Source organism: Onychostoma macrolepis, chromosome 24, assembly GCF_012432095.1.
Source record: "Onychostoma macrolepis isolate SWU-2019 chromosome 24, ASM1243209v1, whole genome shotgun sequence".
Lineage (NCBI taxonomy): Eukaryota > Metazoa > Chordata > Actinopteri > Cypriniformes > Cyprinidae > Onychostoma > Onychostoma macrolepis.
In genome coordinates, this window is record NC_081178.1 from 136273 (window position 1) to 149716 (window position 13444).

The 13444-nt window shown below is 39.2% G+C and overlaps 1 protein-coding gene across 4 annotated transcripts in view; it reads right to left on the reverse strand.

Annotated features, from left to right (window-relative positions):
• Positions 1-11410: 11410 nt before the first annotated feature.
• Positions 11411-13444, reverse strand: part of serpinb1l3 (serpin peptidase inhibitor, clade B (ovalbumin), member 1, like 3) — a 5033-nt gene continuing 2999 nt past the window's right edge. For all 4 annotated transcript variants that reach the window (XM_058765940.1, XM_058765938.1, XM_058765941.1 and 1 more), the window contains exons 6-7: positions 12179-12346; positions 11411-12103 (exon numbers count right to left, since the gene is read on the reverse strand). In XM_058765940.1, the coding sequence (XP_058621923.1) occupies positions 11699-12103; positions 12179-12346 (573 nt within the window). In that variant the 3' untranslated portion in view covers positions 11411-11698. The remainder of the gene's footprint in view (positions 12104-12178; positions 12347-13444) is intronic.

Consider the following 13444-nt stretch of genomic DNA (forward strand, 5'->3'; position numbering starts at 1 on the left):
TCTGTCCCTGCTCTCCTGTGCTCTTCTCTCCTCTGTCTCTCTCTCTGGAATTGGATGTCCTCCCCGAGTAGCTTCACCAGCTTCCACTCACTCCCTCACCTGTTCCGGGACACTCTCTCACCCCCTCACCTTTTCCGGGGGTCACTCTCTCACCCCCTCATGAGTGTCCCGGGACACTCACTCACCCCCTCACCTGTCCCGGGACACTCTCTCACCCCTCACCTGTCCCAGGACACTCTCTCACACCCTGTTAACAACAACAGCACAATGGATTTCAGCAAAAATGTGTCTATTAACTTGATTACTTTGAATTTTTAAGTCCTTCCCCACCAGGCTCATCTTCTCCAGAATATTCCTAAAACAAGAAAAAAATGGAAACACTTATGAAAAATATTTAGACAGTGGTGCAGTCTTTGAAAATATGTACAACACATTTAAGCATATGTAAAAATTGGTGCAACATTAGAAAATATGACACAGCACATGCATACAAAATACTGAAGTGCTCAAGTTTGGTTAAAACGTGTGGACATATCTTGCATGACAGCACTACAAAAACACAACAAAGGGAAAGATTGCCTTATATACTGGTTGTCTTATTATTTGTGGGCTTTGTGTAAAAAAAAAAAAAAAAAACCTGGCTTTTAACACTTACGCTAGGTATTTGAGTAAATAAAAACACAATACTTACATTTCAATGTGAATTCCCCCACAGAACTGTCATCCGCCGTGTTCTTTGAATATAAATTCCATCGTCATCTGCGCGCAAGTGATTCTGGGATATGGTAGGGTGCAAAGTGTCCATCAGATGTACACTTCATTTTCCTGGGAAACGGAGGGCGCATTTTAATTACGGCAGCCTTCGCCGCAGTGACACAATCGGCCTTGGAATACGGTCTTCTGGGCGCATCCTGAATTGGGACACCTTACGTCGTGACACAATCGCACTTCAAATCCAGTCTTGGAAGGGCGCGAACTCAACTTTGGGACACAGCTCTAGATGAGCCCCAGAGACAGATTCCCATTGAGGACCTCGTCACCTAGACAGCCATCGGGACAAGACCACGGGAACCAAATGAGTCCTTTACAAAATCTGACTTTGCTGCAGTTGGAATTGAACTGCAGGTTTGTCTGGCCAGAGGAGAACCGGCCCCCAACTGAGCCTGGTTTCTCCCAAGATTATTTTCCTTCATTCTGTCACCGATGGAGTTTTGGTTCCTTGCCGCTGTCGCCTCTGGCTTGCTTAATTGGGGACACTTATCCCCCCACCCCCCACCCCCCCAACATTATATTTATACACAAATATATATATAGAAAGATATATATATTTATGCCATGGTCTGTCTGAATACTCGATTCTGATTGGCTGGCAGGTGTTGATTAAATTTGTTTAACTGCACAGGTAGTTCCAGGTCAGTTTAATCACGTTCAATATTAATGCGCTTCCTATAAACATTGGTAACCATAGTAACTGTAGCAATGTATGAAGAAATAGCCAGAACAAAGGCGACACTTGCTTGCCATCAAATAAAGGGTTTATTGACTCACAAATAATATTGGAGACATTAAAGCTGACCCTCCTCACGGAGGCCTCAACCAGAACTCACTCCTGAAAGACAGAGTAAGCCCTTTTTACACCCAAGGGTCAAACCATCTCATGGGAACTCAGGGAAAACAAAATTATGTATGTACACAAACACCTAAATAAACTCAATTAAACATTAAACAAGATTCCAAATAAATTAACATCAATTTACGAAAAGCTGTAAATTCTCGAGATTCAGGAGCCAATGGCACCTGCCAGTATCCCTTACATAAATCTATTGTGCTGATAAATTTGGCTTTTCTCAACTTCTCAATAAGCTCCTCAATTCGGAGCATAGGAAAGGAGCCAAATTTGGATACCAAATTTAAGTAACGGAAATCAATACAAAAGCACAAGCTCCCGTCCTTTTTCGGAACCAAAACAACTGGATTACACCATTCACTTTGGGAAGGCTCCACAATGCCCATCTCCTGCATTACCTTAACCTCCTCAGTAAATGCTGACACCATCCTTTCAGGAATGCGGTAACTCATTCTTTTCACTTGAGCAGCAGGTTTCAACACAATTTGATGCTGAACGAGTGTAGTACAACCAGGAGTACTTTAAACAGTTCTGGATCACATAGCTCTTTAATTTGCTTTTTATGTTCCCCTGATAAGTGGTCAAGATTAACTAGATTAAGGAGGAATCCCAGATAAATACTGTTCTTCTACCTCCTCTTCCTCATCTACCAACCGAATCAAATTCACACTTGCAGACTCTTTTTGTGGAAACCATTCCTTCAAGAGATTAATATGCAATGTTCTATGAGAACGTGACTCACCAGGAGTAGCAATTTGGTAAGTAGTAGGACCGAATTTCTTAGTAACTTTGAATGGACCCCGCCATTTACCCAGCAACTTGTTATCTTCTGTTGTAAGCATAACTAAAACCTGCTGCCCTACGTCAAAGGAGCGCTGCTTTGACTTCCTGTCATACCAGCATTTCTGCCTTCTCTGTGATTCTTGTAAGTGTTCTGCTGCCAACTTGGTCATCTTCTCCAATTTCTCCCTCATTTGCAACACATAATCAATAACATTGACTGTACTCACTGTCTGTGAACTTTGCTCCCAGGACTCTTTCAACAAGGACAAGGGACCCCGCACATCAGGCCCATATATCAGCTGAAAGGGAGAAAAACCTGTGGAGGCCTGTGGAACTTCTCTGTACGCAAACAATATGTAAGGTAACCACTGATCCCAGTCAAACCCTGTATCACCCACAAACTTACGGAGCATTTGAACAAGAGTTTGATTCAATCTTTCTACAAGACCATCTGTCTCTGGATGGTAAGGGGTGGTCTTTAAGCCTCTTATCCGCAATAATTGATAAACCTGCTTCAGTAGTTTTGAGGTAAAATTAGTTCCTCTATCAGTTAATATCTCCTGGGGAAAACCCACCCTAGAAAAGAACTGCACCAAACAAAAAGCTACAGTTTTTGCCTTAATGTTTTTCAAAGGGAAAACCTCAGGATATCGGCTTGCATAGTCACAAATTACCAACATATATTTCTTACCGGCTTTGCTTCTCTCTACAGGGCCTACAATATCCATGCCCAGCCGTTGGAAAGGCACCTCAATTACTGGCAAAGTCATCAAAGGGGCTTTTGGGGGACCCTGAGGGGCAGTGCTTTGGCATTCTGGACACCTCTTACAGAATTCGGCTATATCTTTAGTCATGCCTGGCCAGAAAAAATGTTTGCCAATTCGATGGTACATTTTACGGCGGCCCAAATGACCAGCCCAGTATGCCCCATTTTCATTACCATATTACGTACATTCATGGGGAGAACCATTTGTGGTACATTTCGGGTCTTACGATACAATAGATCATTCTCTAAACAAAAAGAAGAACCCTTGAAAAACATCTCTTTGCATTTTCAATCATTCTAGCATAGATGGGATCAATTTCAGAATCAGTTTTCTGCAGTTCAGACATATCAGTGGGGATCTGCCATTCCAAATTGAATTTTTCTGAACCTTCCCCATTTGTGACTTCTACCACCGTTCCCTGAAACTTGTCCAACCTCTTCTCTACTTTAGATTACACAGGGTTCACTGGATGGGTTGGAATCTCACAATCATAAAAGGGAAGGAATTTCAAGGGGTTTCCCTCATTCACCTCCTGACTGTGTCTAAATTTTGCCCATGTTAACACCACATTACAAGTACTGCCTGGATACAATAAATCCATTAACACAGGACTGTCATGACTGATGATCACAGGATATGGCAGTTTTGGAGCTAGCCCCACTTTCATAAGGTAAGTTTGCTCATTAACCCCCAAATACACTTCAGTGGTCGGATAAGACCGTTCTTCACCATGGATACATTTTACCATGGCAGGGCAATCAATTTCAATAGAAAACTCAGATACAAGACCATCTTCTACTAAAGTTTGGGTGCATCCTGTATCTACTAAAGCTATAACCTTTTTACCATTTAGTTTTACAGGAATTGTAACTTTACTGGGCATTGGTGTAATGCTAGGTTCAGGTTTCATCATTCAGGGAACATAACAGACATTGGTAAGCTTTTTATTCAGGTTTGGACACATGGGTTTCTTATGGCCTACCTGACCACAACTATAACACTTAATAGTCCCACCTGTAGCTACGCTTGATGTTTTTGTTTGTTTCACCAGTCTCTCACCCATACTCTTACCACCTTTTAGCAGTGAGGATGTCTTGCGAGAGGAAGATCAGCCAGCCTATCGGCCTCCTCGGCTGAAGATGGATCATGCTCTTTAATCCAGGTTTGCAGTTCGGGACACAACATCCTCAAAAACTGCACCAAAATGATAGTCTCTGCAACCTCATAAACTGTCTTTTCTGCAGGTTTCACCCACTTGTAGAACAAATCTTTCAACCGAACATACAATTCTTTTGGAGTTTCTTCTATCAGCACTTCCATGGTACGAAACCGCTGCCAATAGGTCTCCGCATTGATAGAATATTTCTTTAATATTGCCTCTCTCACTTACACATAGTCGGTCACTTCATCCACATCCATCGCCACATAGGCAGCACGGGCCTTGCCAGTGAGCAGAGGAACTAGTCGAATGGCCCAGTCCTCTGATGGCCATTTACACACTGTAGCGATTCGCTCAAAAGTAGTCAGATAATGCTCAATGTCATCCATCTCACTGAGCTGCTGCATCTTTGGCTCCTTCCACAAACCCCCAGCACTTCCCCCTGCCGACAAGGTTCCCCGTGAGGTATGCTGACACAGCAATGCTCCTCTTCTGGAAAATCCCACCGCTGCCACCATATTGTGAAGAAATAGCCAGAACAAAGGCGGGGAGACACTTGCTTGCCATCAAATAAAGGGTTTATTGACTCACAAATAACATTGGAGACATTAAAGCTGACCCTCCTCACGGAGGCCTCAACCAGAACTCACTCCTGAGAGACAGAGTAAGCTCTTTTTACACCCAAGGGTCAAACCATCTCATGGGAACTCAGAGAAAACAAAATTATATACATACACAAACACCTAAATAAACTCAATTAAACATTCAACAAGATTCAAAATAAATTAACATAAATTTAACCAAAATAAATACAAGAATTAAACAATATCCAATACATTTATACATACAGTATATTCCAAATAAGTTTAGTTTAGTCACTTTATTGTCCACAAGTGGAAATTTGTCTTTGGCTTCACCACACAAATACATTGAACATCATCACACAGTTTACAAAAAACACAATCACCCCATCTCACACTCAGATCCCAGCATTTAAAATTCTAACAGCAGTTGGCACAAATGACATTTGATACACATTTTTCCTTACTTGAGGTTGCCTAAAACGTCTTTTTGATGGTAAAGGCTGAAATTTAATATTCAAGGGATGAGAACAATCTTCAATAATGACCTGTGCTTTTTGTTTGACTCTTATTTGGTAAATTTCATTCAGTTGTTTTTGTGGTTGTCCTACAATTGCACTAGCAATTTTAACTACTCGACCCAGTTTTTGCTTTTCTTTAACTGGCAATAGTCCATACCACATAGTCATATTAAAACATACAACACTCTCAACAAGATTCTTATAAACCATCTCTAAAATATGTTGACTCACTCCAAAATGTTGTAACCTCCTAATAAGACATAATCTCTGCATTGCTTTTTTAAAAACATACTCCACATTACCAGCAAATGTCAATTTACTGTCTATGAATGTTCCTAAATATTTAAAACTTCCAACCTTCTCTATTTGATGTCCATCAAGTATCAGAGATACTAACCCTTCAATAAAATCTGATTTATTCCTACTAATGACCAATTCCTTGGTTTTGTTTACATTTATCTCCAATGAACTCAATTTACACCAATTTTGAAGCAAATTTATATAACTATAATACTGCATATCTCCCTCTATTCCAGCTTTACACAACCGGCCAACAAGTGTCATATCATCCGCATATTTAAATAAATTAAAATCTGAATCCTGTATCTTAAATTCATTTGTATACAACGAGAAAAGTAAGGGTGATAAAATAGTTCCTTGTGGAACTCCTGTATTTACAATGATTGTCTTTGACACCATATCATTAACAACTACTTTTTGAGGACGATTTAAAAGAAAGTCTTTAATCCACCAAATAAGATCACCATTCACTCCTAAGTTAATTAATCTTTGCAAAAGAATATCAATCCGAATCGAATTAAAAGCTGAGCTAAAATCTATAAATAAAATCCTAACATAATTTGTAGTCATCTGAATGTGTTCAGCTACAAAATCACATAAGGTTATAATAGCATCATCAGTGCCCCTCTTTCCCCTATAAGCAAACTGAAGGGGGTCCAAATCTTTAACCACACTATTCCAAATATGCCTTATTAGTACTCGTTCCATACATTTACCTAACATAGATGTTAAAGCAATCGGTCTAAAATCTTTTAACCGATTGGCATTAGATATTTTAGGTACTGGGAAAATCTTTGTTTGTTCCATGAATTTGGAACCACTCTACAATTTAACAGGAGCTGGAACAATCAGGTAAGGACACTAGTTAGTTGGAAAGCACAATCTTTTAACACACGACCCTTTAGCCCATCTGGGCCAGGTGCTTTATTTGGCTTAATGCTAGCAAGACTGGCTGTTATTTCATACTCCTTAAGTTTAATAGGCTCATATGCCGGAATATTAAAACATATTCTCTCACATTCGGTAATACAATCCCCCCTATTAAACCTAGTAAAAAAACATTTAAATCTTCTACAAAATATGCACCTTGTAAGGAACACACCTGTTTCTTCTTCTCTCTTCCCATAATGCTATTAAGCCCTTCCCACGCCTTCTTAGCATTGCCTGTATATAACCTATTTTCAATCTTATCCTTATATGCTAGTTTAGCTTTCCTAATTAGACCCCTAAATTCCTTCCTTTTGTCTCTAACCAGTTCCTTATCACCATTTAAAAAGGCTACTTTTTCTCATTTAAACTCATTTTAAGATCTTTAGTAAACCATAACCTATTATTTGAATACATTTGAATTGTTTTAGTCTTAACACAATTACTTTCACAAAAACTTATATAAGATGTAATGGTGTCAGTGATCTCATGTACATCTTCACATGCATCAAAGAACAGTTGCCACTCTGTGTCCTCAAAACAGTCTCTAAGTTCTTCTTTACTCTGATCTGTCCACAGTTGTATCTCTTTAGTCACTGGTTTCTCTTGTTTAAACTTAGCTCGGTATTTAGGTAACAGATGTATGATATTATGATCTGACCTCCCCAAAGGAGGGCGACACACAGCTTTATATCCATCAACTATATTGCCAAAACATTTATCCAATATGCGTGTTGATCGAGTGGGGCAGTCCACATACTGATGAAGGGTAGGCAAATAGCTTGATAGATCACATAAATTCATATCTCCAAGAATTAAAATTGGTTGATCAGATGAGCGAGTCAAGGCGTCATTATAACTCTCTGTTATTTTGTTTGCAGCTTCTTCATTATTCGGGCCTGTGATAAAATGACAGTAATCCGTCCAAATTCCTGGGGCAAATAGAAAGGTCTAAAAGACACTGACATGAGTTCATAGTCTGTGGTACATACTTGTTCATTAATCCAAAAATGTGTTGCCCATTTGTTATGCACAAAAAAGCACAAACCTCCTCCCACGGACTTACAAGATGTGACGTTGTCTCTGTCGGCTCTAATCATTGTATAGCCATTTAAAGCAATGTCCTGTATATCTTCTCTTAACCAAGTCTCTGTAAAACATAACAGATGACTTTGCCTAAAGTCTCTGTCATAGTTGATTTTAGCTGCCAATTCATCCATTAAATTCCTCAAGGAACGCACATTTGATAAGGTGATTACCGATAAGGGGGGGTTTAAACCCTCTTCTTTTAGTCCTTTGATGGACCCCTCCTCTTGATCCTCGTTTCTTAGGAAAACGCCTTTGATCATTTATCCTCGAATTCCTCACCAATTCGTGGCAGTCTTCTGGTAAATCAATTTGTGACTTACAAAATCGAGACTGGGATAAGAGTAACAGAAGCTCCTCCCGCGTGTAGATGAGGACGCCAGTCACCACACTCGCACCCGAGCCGGCCGCGATCACAAACATGGCCAGGCACATGGCCACCCAAGCAAGAAAACCAGTGAGTGTTCATGTATAAAAAACAATAAAAACAACATAAAAAAAACAACTGTCGAACACGACAAAACAAAGAATAGTAACAAACGCGTGAAGCACTGGGTCTGCAGCAGAGCCACGCCCCGGAAGTCAACAATTTGAAGGACAGTCAGCAATTTGAAATAAACACAACAAACGAAAAGATTGTATTTTAGGCAAGTCGTGATGATTTGAGAAAACAAAACAAAAAACAAGCAAACAAAAAAAACCTTATTTAACGAACAAAAAGTGCTCTCGACGTTTTTATAAATTAGCTTTATAAAAAATGAAACAAAATATAATCACTATACCATTACATACGACACCCCCAAAAAAAACTAAAAAAAAAAAATCTGTGCGTACCCTCAGAAGAAATCCTGCAGGCACCCCTGCTAGTTTATACCAGTGATTTGTGTTCTTCGCTGAATTCAAGCGCTTCTCACTGGATCTCACAGCGCTGTTTAGTGCTCGCGTGATCTGCTCTAGTCAGCGCTCTCTGCGCATGCGCCACTGTTTGAACTGATCGGATATAAGATAAGATAAGATAAGATAAACTTTATTGTCCTGAAGGAAATTTGCTTTAGACACATACAATATGATATCTGCTGCTCTACACAAACAACACACCACACACATGCAATACATGTAGCAACCCGGTTATGGTCCGTGTGGCGCGGTTCAAATGAGTAGCGATTTTATTCCTGCATAAACATTACATTGAATATTTATCGAACTCGTTTTATCGAGGAAAATTATATCACTATAATTGTAGTTATCATTTTATCGTCCAGCCCTACCTCAAAGTATATCTGCTCCCGCGCCCCCGCTGTGAACTCTGGCCCCCTAGGTTAGGAACCACTGCTCTACATGATTGCACAGATACTACTGAATTGAGCTGGACGATGACATCACTGAATTCAATAATGAAATGCCTTTAACTGAAAATTGAGTGTTTAATCTTGTCATTTTACATTATTGACACAATTTTCCTATTCTGATATTGGAATGTTGCTTTGACACAATCTGTATTGTTAAAAGCGCTATATAAATAAAGGTGACTTGACTTGACTCACGGATTCTCTCATCATAAAATGTGAGTAAGAGATTGCAGTGTAGACCATTTCAGTGATTATAATGGGAGTTTCTGTGAGAGCACTGAACTCTTAACCGTACTGAATGATCTTTCACTCACATTACAGGACAGATGAGTGCAGAATTTCCATCTGTTATCTCTCTTGAATAAGTCATCAACAGGTCTTCTGAATACATAAGTACTTCTTTTTTAATTTTTTTAACTTCTAATCTAATTTTTACATTGATATGAAACATTTTCTATAGTTATTTCTACGTGCCACAAACAGCACTTGTGTTTGTTTCATGACTCACTTGCAGAGATGTAAAATGTACTCAAAAATTTTACATCTGGCCAAAAACATACTTGAGTAAAAGTAAAAAAGTACAACTTTAAATTGTACTCAAGTATTAAAAAAGTAGAAGTATTTTTTTTTTTTTTTTTTCTGACAGACATACAGACGTTTTGTTAAAGGGAGAAAAATACAGGTTTTTCAATTCAAATTTATTTGTATAGCGCTTTTCACAATATAAATTGTTGCAAAGCAGCTTTACAGAAAATTTAAGTTTCTACATTATATTTAGGAGTAGGTTATTGGTGGTACAGTAAAAATCATGCAGTTAAATTATTTATATATATATATATATATTATATATATATAGACTTTCATTTATTAGATGAACACACAAACTAAGATCTAAATCATCTAAACTAAATCATCTTTTTTTCGTATAACAAGTATGGGATGTCCGAAAATGACACTTCAAAAACTACACAGAGTGAATATGATAGTAACTCATACAAGCCCTGTTAATGAATCAGTGTCTTCTTAAGTGAAACAATGAAAATTACAAATACTAATATTTTAAACTTGACCGTCGTGTTCACTTTGTGTGGTTTCTGAAGTGGTCCTGTTCCCTTGCATTATACGGACTAATAATCTTTGCTTGTGTTCATCTGAAGAAAGAAAGTCATAAACATCTGGGGCGACATGAGAATCTTAATTTTTGGGTGAAATATCACTTTTAATAACAATGTGATGCAGAGGTTAGAAACATATTCCAGACAGAATGCAAGAATGGGTTGAATTAATGAAGAGAGTCATAGAATTAAAACATACAATATTAACGTGTTGAAAGGCCACTTTTTTTGTGTTGTCTACTTCACTGTCTAAAAGGATAATTAATCTTTTAATTGTTTATTTGGGGAATTTTTTTGTGGGGGCTTTTTCTCAGGAAATATTGCTACATAATTAGTTGCAACTAATTATATGAATTAATGAGCAAATTGTGTAATTATTAAGATTAAGAAAATATACAATGAGAGTCCAAATTCCTACTCAATGCGTCATATAATGACATATTAATACAACTTATCCACTACCTGGTAAGAACGTCACTAAACATGAATTATAATTAAGTAAATGTACAATGTTCATTTAAACACTTTTTTGGAGATTTGTAACATTTAATTAAAAAAAGAATTCCCACAAAAATATTAATTATATTTAAGAACAAAATGTATCAATGATTTTATTTGCACTCAATCTTGTGCATTCAGCCAATGTATTACACAGCTAATGGCTCTATCAAAACAAAGAATAATGAATAAACATTTTGGGGGGAAAACGCAACTTTGCTGCCTCAACATGCTTCCTCAGACTTGATGGTGAACTTTTGAAGCCAGACATTTACCTGATGAAAGTCATAACTGAAGTAGAACTGTGTGTGTGCTTGATGCGTGAAAACAATGATCATTGCTTCTCAGGTCAAGCACGCACGTTTGAGCTTCCGTTTCCCATATTCAATGTGTATAAGATAACAAAAATGTAATGTACTTTTTAAGTTGAAATAAAATTGTAAGGAGTAAAAAGTATTGTTTTTTCTTCAGAAATGTAATCAAGTAAAAGTACAAGTAGTCAGTTTAAATTGTACTTGAATAAAGTAAAAATCCCCCAAAATAATACTTAAGTACAGTAATCAAGTAAAATTACTCAAGTATTTTACACCTCTGCTCACTTGACAATGAGCCCCTGAATCAGATTCTTTTTGATAGATATGGAGCTCAAAAAACCTGTGCAAAACTACAGCATCTATTACAATAAAATAAAGGTTCAAGCTGAAGACAGGTTTCATTTTATTTTTGAACAGTTGCAAGTTGTTTATTCATAATGCTGCATGCACCTGTACAGTAAATGCATAAACGCTCTGGATTTGACTCCAGATGATTCAATTGAGGAAACAACACAGGCACTCAGGAATAAAGGCAGTAAAGCGCAGGTCAAAATGGACTTTCAACTGAAACCGTCGAAAGCGCACCGATCTAAATTTCACTGGTATTATGACTCAAAAACGGCTCAAACCCGTCAGAAACCTGCACGGCCGTGTGGTGGAGCGCCGGGAGCTCAAGGAGAGCAGACGCGTCCGTAGAACAGAACGCTCTTGGAGGGATTGTGGCGTATGAAGAAGAGGAACGGGTGATCGGCGTGAAAGCGCTCTGGACGCATCAGGCAGCGCATCATCATGATGGCGCCGGTGGCTGCAGCGGCCTCCGTCCCCTCCTCGTTCACTTCAACAAAGGACTTATGCACCACCTTAGACAGCACCAGATCGTTGTTCGGGGACAGGCCGGAGAAATCGGCTCTCTGCGAGTCAAACGCATCCACCATTCCCAGGCCAACCAGGAGAGCCTTCATGTCATAAGTTTCCTCCATTCTGAATCTGGGCAGAGACACTTCCACTTCCAGAAGATCCATCATGTCAGGTCGGGTCCACTCCACAAAGTTCTCGTAGGTCAGCGCGCTCTCCAGCTGGACAAGAGAGATGTGTTAATGCCGTTTAAGCAGAAGACTCGTCGTAATAAAAACTAACTGCAGGTGTCTCACCTTCTGCAGGCCGGTGGTGTCGTCCTCCATGGCGTTGGGAAGCATGATCAGCATACTGAGGTCTTTCCCAGCATACGGCAGCTCCAGAATCTGACAGTTCATATCAGGAATGAAGACCAGAGGAAACTTGGCCTTCTGAAACATCATCTGCACTGGCTTCGATTCATTCTGTCAACCATTAATGGAAATGCATCACAGACACGATCACTCACATCACATGACACTGCTGCACAAATCATCCAAAAAACATCAGGAATATTAAACATTCCATGAAGAAAAGAAAACACTGGACATATTGTCTGGCAGCTGAAAGAATCTCTGGCTGCGGTCTGTACTTCATCCGAGAAACGCATGCCAGAAGAGAGAAATCAAAACCAATGGCATCTTCACTCTCTGTCATCAGAAATTAGATTCATGACAACTACAACTAAAACAAGACAAAAGGAACAGATTCTGCCCCTTCTAACCACATCTCTAGGTGCTCTGGAAACGCCTGACCCTTGACTCTGGAAACTGAACTCATGCCACACACCGTCAGTTAATTATTCTGAACTTTTTTATATCTATTGCTTTTTATTTAAAGATGCCATAGGTGATTGCCTTCAGAAACATTTTTTGTTATTCTGGTTGAAAGTCTCTTAACTTAATGATTGTTATCAGGATGTAGAGTGGTCTAAATGCATTTAGCTGTATTTATATATTCTGTGGAAGGTGTAGGACCAAGAAATGTTGGTCCGAGGGTTTTAATTGTCTCTCGTACCTGTGTCAACGTATGTATTTGCATACCTCTGCGCACCCTGTTCGCGCAGACAGGATCCATCATCAGCACGTTCACGCACGCCGTGCGGACAGAGCAAGAATGGCTCTGCATATTTTGCACGTCTTGCTTAGTTAACACACCTGATTAAGATAACCAGCTCGTTAGAAGCGAGCTCCGTGCATGAACTGTGTTCCGATTGACATGCTCCCTACACAGTGTTCATTGCTCTCTATTCCCTGAGCAGAGGAATCCGTTGCTTCAGAACATTCACTCATGGATTTGCGCTGCGCAGCGTCTTCACACACAGACCAAACTTACTAGAGAAGTGTCAAGTGTGACAATATACCTCTGTAAAAAAAATACAATTTAAATTCATGTCTCGCACACTTTAATGCCCTTTGTGCGGGAACATACGCTTTGAACTGGAATCATGGCGGAATATCTGGTGATGTCCACTTCAGGGCACTTATTACGGTCGAACAGAACAACCGTCGGACGTGATAAGA